This window comes from Sylvia atricapilla, chromosome 1 (genome assembly GCF_009819655.1).
Source record: "Sylvia atricapilla isolate bSylAtr1 chromosome 1, bSylAtr1.pri, whole genome shotgun sequence".
Lineage (NCBI taxonomy): Eukaryota > Metazoa > Chordata > Aves > Passeriformes > Sylviidae > Sylvia > Sylvia atricapilla.
Genome location: NC_089140.1, coordinates 133,291,869 through 133,305,167, shown reverse-complemented (window position 1 = coordinate 133,305,167; position 13,299 = coordinate 133,291,869). Strand labels below are relative to the sequence as shown.

The window sequence follows — 13,299 nt, the reverse complement described above, 5'->3', positions numbered from 1 at the left end:
TTATATTTAATTCAATTATAACAATCATATTAATATGGAGCAACAGCCCTCAAGCTACACACCAAAAATAGTATGCATTACTAGAACTAAATATTTTTCCAGAGTTATTGGTTATTGAGGATTGCTTAAAAAAATTATGATCTAATTTACAGTACACAGACTGAAGAGGAAAACAGAGTTGTATTTTAAGGAAATACCATTTTGCAGGTGGGTATCAAAGTAGAGGATGAAGTCAAACTCAGAGAGAAATCATACTCAAGCAAGGTAGAATAATAAGAAGGAAAAATGTGTTCCTGCAGAGAGTATAAATAATGTCCTACACTTCAACAGTATCTGGCTTCCTGTCATGTGTGGGATCAAGATTATTCTTCTGCTGGCCATTTCTAGTGGAACTATTACTGGGAAACAGAAATGGCAGGCCATAAACCTACACTTTCAGAAATCAGTGGGTATTAAAACAGTTCTTTGAACTTCTCCCATTCCCTTAACCTTTCCTGCCCTGTACTCTATACCATTTTTAAATAAGGCTTTTTGCATTCTTCTGCATTGGCGTTTGGGCAGCCTGGCCTTACTCTATGTGGGCTGTGTGCAGTGCAAAGCAAATAGCTGAGAATGACAGTTACGTTTGCTTTTCAACCTTTCAATTATTTTACTTTTTCTTTTAGTTTTAAATTGCTGTGACAAATACAAAATGTACAAACAAATGCAATGCTTTCTACTGCTGCATTACTTTTTAAAGCAGAAAGCTTTACCACTGATCCAACACAAGTCACAACAGAGGAAAGTGAATTGAATCATTGAAACACCCTTGAGCTTGAGCTCAGAGAGAATCATGACACTTTTAAGTTAGTACATCTGCATAACGAAATCTTTACTTTGCCTAAATATTCTCTTAATACAGAAATCTTATATAGATTATATATGGTAATTAATTAATCTTATGTAGGGTAATTAATTTTTTAAGATGCCTAGAAGTCCATTCATCCTTATGTTTGGATGTCTTTCCAACATGAATCTTTAAATAAATACATTGTTAAAATAAAAAATTTGAAACCTAGCCAACTTTCATGCATCCTTGTTCTAGGTATAAAAAGTACATAGAAAAATATTTCCAAATGGGATTGTAGAAATTAATATCATAGTATTAGCAAACACAAAATTCTATTAGATTCTTGAATTTTAAAAGAAGTACCATGATAAATCTCTACAATAGGTATATTCTTTAGATTTTTAGTAGAAAGGTCAACACAATGGATCCTACTCTTAAAACTGAGGTTTCAGATGTATTATGAAGAGCTGCCTGAAGAAGTACTAGAAAGGACAGAAGATTGAATTGAGAAAGATCTCACTTGGGTGGATGCAGTAGAACTTAACAAGATTGGTATTATCCATTTACCAAGTAAAACAATATCAACTTCGCAGCCACAAAGATCTTCACTGCAGCTATGGGACTAGTCATCACATCTTAAAGAATTCAGAGCAGGGTCAGGATGTTGATACTAAAGTAATTAATGCTTTTGTTTGTAATGTGTTTAAAACAAAAAATTTCTAAAGAGCCTTAATGTCTTGAAACTGCTGAAAACCCATAAATCACTATGAGATTATTTTAAAATGTCTCAAACTGAATAACAAAATGACAAAGTCACCAGTCATTCCTAAAAAATCTTGATCTGATTTTTTTTATATTACCAGCATAATCACATTAGTCAGTATTTTTTTACATTACTTGATTTAATCTTGGCTTACAAACCGAAAAGCATATATTGCATCCTGTGGTGTAATGATCTCAATTCAAGAACTAATATTTTTCAGATCTATACACTTCGGAGAAAAAAAATCAATGCTTTCATGAAGGAGTCATTTCTGCACATTACAGAAAATAACTGTGTTTTCAGCTTAATCAAAATATAGATATATTTAAATATGTTGATGAAATATAGAGATGACTACAGTTATAGACAGATTAAAATGCTAAAATATTCTCTCTCAAAACCTTCTTCTATCATCATAGTAGACATTGCTATTATAATGACCACTGACATTTGTTTATTAGCAGATACAGCCATGCTTCCGTGGTCTATCTCCCTGTTCTTTCTAACTGGTCCTAATACATCTGAGAGATATCTAACAATCTAACATGTAACTGCAAGATAAAATGAATAGAAAAGAATTCCTAATAAGAGCCTGATTCAAGAGTAGACTTGTCAAGAACTAAATCAGGTCTAAAATGGCCTCAATTTTCTTGGAAATGCCTTAACTTAATGAGCTTTGCTGTTCTGATGGGCATCTGCAGGTGCAAGGACCCCATTAGACTTCTCCTACCTCATACCAAGAAGCATACCTCTCATGTAGCAGAACTTCAAGTTCCTTGGAACAGAACAAGCCCATCTCCGCACATGACAGAATAACAGTTTCACAGAAGAAGCAGGTTAGCAGATTTCTCCCTAGTCATGGATACTGATGGCAGTATTGAACAATGGCTCAACCTTGCTGGCTTCCTGGTGAAGATAAGGAGCAGCCTGACTGGGCAGTTTTAAGGTTACATCTGGGAGGTGCTGGGCTTTCTTACAGTCTTCTTCCCAGGGTTTCTCCCTTTTCTCACAGCTAAGTGCACCAAACTTAAGGTTTGATACTGGTTCTGTCTTGATCTTTCTCTTCCCTCTCACCTGGGATCCAGGTGAATGAAATTTGCATAAAGTGAACAGAAAATAAATCTTGACTTCCTTGCTTGGAATGAAAAAAATTGCAGTTTCCAACGCTGGAGGATATGCATGCCATTACAAGAGACAGACATGGAACTCCTATGTTTGTTTCTGAGTTCGGCATAAGATAAGTCAATGACATAAAAGGTTTTATCCTTCTATTTTTCATATTTGAAGACACTTAATATCAGCAGTATGACTAGGAATTCTATTTTTACAGTGGATAAATTAGCTCCTCTACTCATGTGCTTTATTGAAAACTGGGTCTGATTTCTCAAGGTAGTCCAAATTATTAAATAAAATTTTATTTTTAAAATCAAATATATATGTAGTACCATAACTTTGGGTAAGTACTTCAAAAAATGCTAGTTGAATTTCTTACTAGAGATTTCTCTTGAAATGCTATTTATAAGAATATAGGAAAATCAATTTTATTCTGAAAAAAATCCCTGAAACAACATCACAATATCACAGAATATTCTGAGCTGCAAGGGAACCATAAGGATCATTGAGTCCAAGTCCTGGCCCTTTGCACCATGTTGCACCAGGTGCCTGAGAGCATTGTTTGAACACTTCTTGAACTCTGTTGGGCTTGGTGCTGTCACCCCTGCCAAGCTGTTCCAGTGCCCAACCATCCTCTGGGTGAAGAACCTTTTTGTGGTTCTAAAGCTCCCCTGACACAATATTCCCTCCCTTTTTGTCACTGGGACCACAGAGCAGGGATCAGTGTTCGACCTTCCCCTTCCCCTCACAAGGACTTCCATGAGGTCTCCTCTCAGTCTCCTCCAGGCTGAACAGACCAAGCCAACTCAGTCAGTCTTATATGGTTTCTACTCATGCCCCTGCACCATCTTCATAGCCCTATTATCCAATCAGGCAAAGGAAAGAAGATTGTCTCCTAAAAGTAAAACATAAAATGTAGAAGTATTTGCTTTAAACATCTAAACTTGCCAGTTAGAGGTCCTGTACTCAACGGAGTACATTTCCCCCTGTTGCAGAGCTATTCAATTCCAATTCTACCTCTAAGGAATTAGCTCCAAAATTTGTCATTCTGCCTTTCAACACTGTGAAAAATATAACTGCCTAACTGCTACAGATCTAGCAAAGTATCAGATGCTGTGATATAAATTGTTACTCAACTTCACTCCAGGCCTTTACGCCCAATTTGTGGCAAATATAAAAAAGGAACTGTTGCAGCAAAGAAGTTCTTTCCAAATCTGTGATCCACAACACAGTCTGAATAAAAAGAAAAATAATTAATGGTTGCTGAAGTGTTCTTCAACTTAACATTACTTATATATTCTTGATACTTTATATTACTGTTTAAATTTGACTGAAGTGTCAAATATTGCCCTTAAAAGGGCATGCTCAAAAGACAACTATTGCAGCCAGCCAGCTTCCTAGCAGGGAACGTGGCTTCACATTCCTGTTTTCTATTTGAGGATTGCTTGACAGCTTTTTTCTTTTCATTTTGTGGGGTTTTTTCTTGTTGGTTTCAAGCTTGCCACACTAAAGAAAGACTAAAACCCGGGGGACATTTCTCACTACTTAAATTTTTATCACAATGCTAAAAGCATGCTAATAATGCTTCTTTGGATTATTTGCAGAATACATGGCATTGTTTAGTAAAAGAACTGAATAAGATGGTGTGGTGATCTAAACAGAGAAGCTAAAGAATCTCTACAATCCTGAGTTTATAAATTGACAGGGTCAGCTAAGGTCTCCATCATTAGGTATAGATGAGTGTAGATGATAAAGGACAAAGATCTTTTGAAGCAGGATGGAAAGTTCCATTTTGCATATGTATTAAAGTGATTTTTAGGGCTATGGCTAGCCCTTTTTTATGCCTCCTAGATCCTTTTCCAAGGTGATTTTTGCAGGGTAGCTGGTGATACTTTTGTGTGCTGCCTCATACAAAGGTGTACACACACTTTGATGGCTTTCATAAAATACTGAGGCCTACATGGAAAAAGCATGGAAGAAAGAAGTAGTAAGTCATATATTAGCTAAAACATGCCATTTTGCTTCTCCCAAGAATTCTGGCACATCCTTCCTATACAAATGACATGAAACAGGATTTTGAAAATGTAGAAGAAAATATCTGAGTGGTTAGTAGGCCCTTATATTCTATACTCATAAAAATCCATTCAGATCAGCCACACAATAAACTCAGCATTGTTTTCAGGAAAACCTGAGGACAGTCTTATTATGAAGATTGCCAACATCCTGTTTGCTAAACATACTTCTCAGAGTTCCCACCACTGGTACACTCCACAGCATAACGGAGAATTTCACATTCTGATACAGCCACTTCCAATCATAGGCATAAACATTTGATAATAATTATGTCTCTGCTTTCAGAAAAGCTAACAGGTATTAATAGACATTCTTGAGCCATCTGAAGAATGCAAGACATCTTCATTAGCATCTCAATAACTCAAAAGGTGGTCAAAGATTTAAGCAAAGAACACAAAATCATCACCTATATTTAGAAGTCAGAATCGTTACAAATTAAACTACCAAACATTCTGCAAAATTTTGCTGTCATTTTAAATTACATAATATGATGTTTTGACTATTTTAGCTTCAGCAGACTGATGATCAGCCTTTATTTTTGTCATTTAGTACAGATGGCTACTTTGGAAGTCTTTGCTTTCTGGATTTAATTCCAAACAAAACAAAAAATAAGGACAAAGGACCTCCCATCCATCTAGTATGATACATCTATTACTATGCTAAGCACCTAGAGACTGAATTCAGATTTTTAAAAGTAGATTGAATTTGGAGTTTACCCTTTGGGTTTTGTTGACCAAATACAGATCTAAATGCTTTAAATGTCTCTTTTACAGTCAAAGGCACCAGATTCTAAACAAGCCTGTCAAACTAAATATCACAGATGTTCAGAGATGCACAGGTAATTTAATCATATTTGTCCTTAAATGTTACAAATCCTACCCAGAAATGTTCTTTCAACATAAGGAAAATGGAAACAGAACAAGGCATCATCCTGCTCTTTAAAGAAAAGTGTGTCATGGAATATTGACTATAATAACAACAACTCAAAAGCAGAGGGGCGGTATGTTCTGTTTGTAAAGGTTAAGTACATCACAGTAGATTCCCTCTTGGGAGACTTGAAAAACCTCACAGGGTTCTGTAAGAATGAATTTAAAAACCTGTGCTCCTTGTCTTCTACTGCAGTTGATTTCTTAAACACTCTCAACTGTACAATTTTTTGTCCTTTTTGCCTCTATAGTGAATTTGCTACATCCTTTCACTGTTTGTCCCTCCACTGTCCAGGTCTATGAGCTCTTTCAGTTTGGTCAGTCATCTTCTGCAGGGTTTGTTACTTTTTGTAGGCTTCATTTCCATCAATCATGTTATTACAAAGAGACTTCGTAATAAAACACAGAAAAAAATTATATTTCAAGTCCTTGTCTATTTGAATTCCACTCTGAAAGTTAACAAAAACTCTAATCAAGCCTTTGTGTGCTCTTAACATGACAGTTTTATGCCAGAGATTCAAAAAACGGACTTCAATATCTATTTCCCTGCCTTTCATGGCCCTTTAGAAATGGAACAGTTCCCACTGTCTTCAAACTTCCATTCACTTTAGAAATTTAGAACACCTGGGCATTACTATGTCAACCCTTCTCATCCTGGGATCAACCTAGAATTAAATACCCAGCACTATTTCTGCTATATGTGCAATGACTGTCTTTGTACTGGCATGCATCTGCCTTTCTAATCTTTTGATGATAATTTTTTGGGCAATTACTTGAGTCAGCTAGATTAATTTTTGGAATTCTGAAGAATGTTCTCTGTATTTCATATGTTTGAAGAACACAGTAAGTGTTACGTGCAATTGCCAGTAATTTTTGGCACAATGAAAAGCACTTGGTCTGATCCATCTTACAGACAAGAATAAAGATGTCTGCTTTTCACTAAGGTTGTTGTGATGCTTTAGGAAGGCTGACCTGAAACAGACTGGACAGAGCTAGAGAATAAAGTAGGTATTTATTGAAAGGCCTTTAGGATACACCTTGGGCAGGACAAGAGCCTGACCAGGGCTACACCTGAGGTAGACTTAGAATGGCCAAAAAATGGCTGACTAGTCACGAGATCTTATATTTTTATAAGTTTTGGTCCATTTGCATATTGGGGTTAAATTGTCTAATTATAGTTTCAGGTTGTGACATCCCATCCTTCTTCTTCCTTCCTTCAGTCTATCGTTGTTTATGCTTTTGGGCCTGAAAGCTGTCCTTAGTCTTCAGCAGGAAAAGGATTTGTTTTGTCTACCTGCTCTGTGAAGAGAGCTCATTAGCACTTAATATGAGACTCAGAACTACACCCCTAGACAGCACGAAATCTGAAAAACATGAAAGCTAAAACTTAGGGCATCACTTGGGCAGACATGAGCTCACTTCCACTTCTCCTGAAGGGAAGTATTTCTCATGAATACATGGGGATGTGGACAGGCACATATCTCCTCAACAGATTTCTCAATATCTAAACCTATGAAACACATAGATTTGAAAAATATGAAAACCCTGCATCTCAAAGCAGGTTTGTGAAAATCCTGTATCGCAAAGCTCCTCCTTCACCCAAGAAAACCAGGGTTTAATCATTAAGGAAGCTATCAAGCTTGACTGCTCTCAGATAACAAAATTGATATTAAATTGATATTGATTTCTGAATTTGCTTTTGTGCATGAAATATACAGCAAAAGCTTTGCACACACTTTCATAAAACTTTACAATAAAAAAATCTAGATTTTTCTACAAATAATTTTTTTTTTTTTTTTTTTAACCATTGTAGATTATAATATCCAGAGAGAGGAAAGGGCAACATTTTTCTATCCATACAATTGTAACATAATCAGATATTTAGCTTTCACAAGACCTCTTGGTCTAACAACACCTAAAATCAATAGCTAATCCTCTGGAATACATGAATGTTTGATAGCATGAAAAAAAAGCCATGATAAATAAACTATGTGAAAACCATTTCCTAAGAAAACCTGTAAAGTGATAATCCTAGATCCACACTTCTTAAAGCAAATTCTAAAACAATGGGAAAACACTTTTTACTCAAGTATGCCTTCGAAATGTCACCCTTGCTTTTAAGCTGTGCTCCAAGTGGCTTGTATTGAAACGTGTAATCTATTTTGTTACTAAGGCAAAGATAGAGCAGTACCTTTTTCAAAAGTACCTCTGGAAATATGGTACTATACACACAATAATTTTCCCCTAAATTTAAGGGCAGTAATAACTATTGCAACTGCAGCGCTGATCATGCTTTTACATTTGTGTGCTAGACAATTAAAGTCATCAGTGCCTAATATATTTACTTAACACAGTGAGCTAGGTAGTGTTGTGCAGAATTGCAATGTCAAAAAAATTAATAATACCCAGTATTACCTACTTATATATGTTCAAGAAACACAGGTGATGAAAATAAATGGGTTTTTTCCTGACCATTTAATGTCTGATTTCTTCCAACATCAAGACAGATATGGAATTATTGCATATTCTGATTCAATATATTGATTCAATTAATAATTCAGAGGAAGGTTTTTGAATAAAAAGGCCCACAGCTTCTATTATGAACAGATAGGAAATGGGTCACCTAATCTCCTAACTTCATTTTTGTAATAAGAGATTCAGAATCACTGCACAGGAACTGGCAATGAATCATAAACACAAGGTAAGTAAACTCAGTCTTTCTACAGCATAATTTATTAATTATTATTTATTTATTATTCCTAATAGCAGTGATTTACAAAAGTGGGATTTCAGAAAACCGTGCCAGTTGTCCATATTCATATTCATATCCATATTCCCTATCCATATTCAACTTCTTTTACCCTGTAATTTTAACAATTTCTAGCTTGAGATTTGTTTAACATGAAAACCACAGCAAATAACATCTACAAGATTCTGTAAAAATTATCTATGACTCCAATTAGGACAAGATCAGTACAAAAGGTAAAACTGAGCTCTGAAGGAGCCAGTTGTAGAGAAAAGACAAAAATGTTTCACTAAATATCACCTAAGTTTAATGGACCAGCCAGTGTACCCCAAAACTTCTCGATTTGCTAACCTAAATGGCATCCAAGTGGTTTCTTTAATTTGTTGAGATAATAGCAGAGACACAGGAAATTAATTAAAGCTTTTACAAAGTAATCCTAAAATTTAAATTTTATAGCTGAATTTATTTAACTTAAATATGGGGAATTTCACTGTTGTTCTACATACCAAAAGTGAACAAGCAGGGAAGTGTGAACAATAACTGCATTTTTAGAGCTAGGATGCCTTGATAGATGTTAGTTCTCTGCCAGTAATATAAAGTACATGGAAAATCCAATAAAATGGCAGATTAAAATTTGTTATGAAAGAAAGCATAAGTAATGCACAATATGAAATAAAAGCTCATAAACAATGCAGCTGAGAACGCCTTCGATGTTTTGACTTCTTGCTCCTATACTTTCATAACTTTTTGATTTACACTTTTCGGTATGAGAAAAGAGCTTTTGTTCACTAAAAACTCTACTTATATTTGAAAGAAGTTTCATTCAAAAAACTAAGTTTGAAATTCCAATGCATGAAATTTAACTTCCTGAAATTATTTAGTTTTGAAATTATATCCTCCCAGAGACAAAAATAACTAGTTCAATAAAGGTTTCCGCAGTTTTTGTAGCAGTTTTCAAATGCATAGATGAAACAAATTATAGATTGTTTCCATGTGTTAGTTCGTAGTTTAAAGGCTAATTGTTAGATAATTTGAGATGGGAAGTAAGAACTGACATGATAAAAATCTAATCAGTTTAAAGTCTTAAGGTATAGCCTACTTGTCATCAGATACATTTCATCACTTTTTATAGAGTACACAATTTATAGGTAATAGAAATTACAAAAGCGTCTTAAACTAGAATTCTTACACTTTGACAATATTTTGCCAGTATATTGAGGGGGAAGAGAGGGAAAAGTATGTGAGGTGAGCTGTGGTAAAATCTATAGAAAAGGTAAAATGAAAAAAATAACACAGAGAAAAGCAGTAGAAGAGACAGACCTGAGTTTGTTCTCCTTGATGATTCCGCTTCTTCTGTGATCACATCGTGTAATGTACAGACATAGACAAAGGAGATGGGCGTGAGAGGATGTATTCAGAAGGTTAAAACTGACACTGAGGGAAAGGGCCAAAAATTGTTTTAGAGAGAAGTCTGCAGAGCAGAGTTAGTAAGTGGAGAAAAAAAAAAAAAAAGAGAAAAAAAAAGACACTAGAAGAAAAAAGAAAGCTGAGAAAGAAGTGGTTAAACTACTGTTGTTGGAAAAGAACAGTAAAGACAGAGTTAGTATAGGAGCTGAGGAAATAATAAAAGTTATAATTGACAGCAAAGTCAATCCTTGCAATGATGCTGAAGAAAAAGCTGGATAGTAAAAGGTATGTTAACTAGCATAAATACTTTTGTTCATGACTGTTCAATTTTTTGAACATTATCTACTTGAACGCAAATATTGTTTTTCTCTTTCAAGTATTGAACACTCGGTTTAATGTCCAAGGGATTTCTGTTATTAGATTTTTCAATTAGATTATTGTAATTTATGCTGAACCAAACTTCAGATACCCAACACAGAAAATAATTTTTGGTTTTTTGCACGTGTATGTACAAGCTCAGATATTTCAGAATCCACATAACACACTCTGGAAAGGACTGCATTATTGTAACGCTCTGCCAAAGGCAAAATTATCAAGACCAAAATAGAGAACGTGAGAAAAGAGAATGTATAACTATTAGCTTTCAATTCAGGATACTTTTTCAGAACCAATCCTGGTCTCATGTCACAGAAGTCTAGGTTACTACAAATGCATGCAAGTTAAATGCCAAAGCAACACTCTCATTACTTTATTACTTCACATTCAAAGGAAAGCACACGGCCATTTTAGACATGGAAAACATCTGAGGGACAGTGCCATGCTATGTACCGAAAATCTATTTGTTGAAAAAGAATGGGAGGAATTCATCTTGAAAAGCAATAATAATTACAAAGAACTGTGAAGCCACTATTGCTAGCAGAACATATGTTTTCTCCTAAAAATCATCAGAAATACAAAAAAAAAAAAAAAAAATCTATAAACTTGGTCTAATTCCAACATGCAGTTTGCTAATGAGTCAAAAAACACTGCTCATAAATTATTAATGCTGAAGATACTAGATAGAAAAGCCCAGAAAGTTTTACACACCACAAAAATATCTGTAATTTTTTCTGCATTTTAAAGTTAATGTCAAGCTATCATTGAAAAAATGCAAAATTAGAATAAGCAACATAAATCAATAAAACAAAATTAAAGACAACACTGAATTTTATCTGATAACCCCTCTTCTATACTTAAACGATTTTATATTATAGTGTTAGATTATATTTTAATCTACTATCAAATTTCAAGACTGTACCAAAATTGTTGCAAAATCAAGCAGCTTGAAACATACATAATTAGAATGTATTTTTAGGCAATTAAATTTGCTTACATAATGACAATGCATTAGTGCTATATATGAGATATGTAGTGTGAAAGCATAGCAGCTGTCAGTTTTTAAAAAGGTTGCTACATCTTTGCATGTTAAAAAAACAATAATGGAGTATAAATATTTTTTTTCTCTGGGCAAGTACAAAGAATCCATTGGAAGAAACACAAATAAGAAAACACAAAGATCTACTCCATGTCATGTGATACTCATACTAATATAATATAGCTATAATTGTTGTAAGTGCTAAATAAATACATCAATCAATATTAGCACCATCAAAACAGCAAAAAGTATTCAAAATGTTCTGAAAATATTTTATATTACATATATATAGCACTGAAGTGAGCACTCCTACTATAGCAAAACCAGTTATTAGAAAGTCTCCATCAAGACCCCACTATCCTTGGGTTATTATTTTTAATATCCGTAAGAATGAGCAACTTTGAGACGTAGCCTACAGTTAGAGAAATCCTTCTCTATAAATTTTCAAAGTATTGAATCACATTATTTCCAAACTTGGAATATGTCTGGTATGATAATTCAAGGTATTCTAGTAATACCAGACAGACACAACTGAATAGAAGGAAGCTCTCTTTGAATATTTTAGAATCAAATTACCCATATTTGCATGCATATCAGTCACATATACCAATATTTTTTAAAGTATCATTTTTAAAAGTCCTCATGTAAAGTATTTGTTATAAAAAATATTTACATATCAAAGTGGCAATCAAAAAATCATTCTTAGCTAAAAGTATTTTTCAGTTTTAGGTTTTTACTTATCAAACTTATTAGAAAAATAATTCTAAGTCAGAGGGGAAAAAAAAGATAATAGTTGCCGTCTTACTGTGGATACTTGATCAACTGATACCTCATCTGTTGAGATAAAAAGATTATAATATTTTTTGCATTTATTGTTGGAGATACTAGAGAATTAATAGTAGTTGTGGCATGGTAATGCACCAACTTCCTTTAAATAATGATGTGAAGAAGGAATTACTAATAGACTGATTATTTAAAAACAATAGGACTTATGTGAATCAATTTTCTCCTGATTAAGACATCATGCCATAAATCTAAAACAATAGTTTGAAAATTCTCTGTTTCTTTTCTTTTATTGCACAAAATAATCTTTTTGATAGAAATACATTTAAATGCAAGAATAAAACAACATCACCAATTCTATTAAATTTACATCATATCAATAGGCAGTTTCAATTTGTATTTATTGCTTTTTTGTGGAACTAGCATTTGTTTGCATCAATTGTTCATCTCAATGTATGAGAGTACTATGTATAAGGCTATTATATACAGATTTGGGAACAAAGGAAAATCTCAATAAATAAACATAAAAAGTTAATGAAAACTTGAAGTCTGAAACCTGTCCGAAATAAATACCATCTCTTTTATCATGCTTTGACACAGAACTGTTAGTTGTAAGTAATGTCAGCCATTGAAGAGAAGTTTTTAGGAACTCAGTGTTCAAAAAAACTTTGCATGGCAAACACACTCAACTAAAATCCTTACAGCAGCAGAGGATGTAAGTTAATTACTTTTTTTTTTTTCCCCTCAAGAGTTTTCTTAATTTCAGTTTTATCTTTTCCTGAGAACCAAAGGTCTTTCACTGCAAATAGGAGCTCAGATTTGAAAAGTGTCATTTCTGGACACACTTTATAAAATATGATATGCAATAGCACAATCAAATAAGCATTATAAAACACAGAAGAGACCCTAAGACAGAAATGCTCCATAGAGTCTGTATGTTCCATAATTATATGTCATTAATCTGGATGCGATTAGACCTGAAGACTGATATAATACATTTAACTCTCAGAAAAGATATCCCCTGACACCATTCAGACTCTGCAATGCTAAGGATACATATATATAAGAGTAGACAGAAAAGCTAAGAGTACAAATATTTGCCAGGAGAAGATTTAGCTGAAGAGGGTATTTTACTACATTGAGATGTCAATAGAATCAGTATTATATAATACTATTTAAAAGCATTAAACCACAACTAAATACAGAGCCTATCCCACACTTAATTTTTAAATGAGGTAGTTACCT

The 13,299-nt window shown here is 33.8% G+C and overlaps 1 protein-coding gene across 20 annotated transcripts in view; it reads right to left on the bottom strand.

Moving 5' to 3' along the window:
- Positions 1 to 13,299, bottom strand: part of RIMS2 (regulating synaptic membrane exocytosis 2) — a 453,372-nt gene that overhangs the window by 97,231 nt on the left and 342,842 nt on the right. For 3 of the 20 annotated variants that reach the window (XM_066334653.1, XM_066334689.1, XM_066334705.1), the window contains one exon: positions 9,771 to 9,803. The exons of the other annotated variants lie outside the window; for them this stretch is intronic. In XM_066334653.1, coding sequence (XP_066190750.1) covers positions 9,771 to 9,803 — 33 coding nt within the window. The remainder of the gene's footprint in view (positions 1 to 9,770; positions 9,804 to 13,299) is intronic. 20 annotated transcript variants of the gene reach the window in all.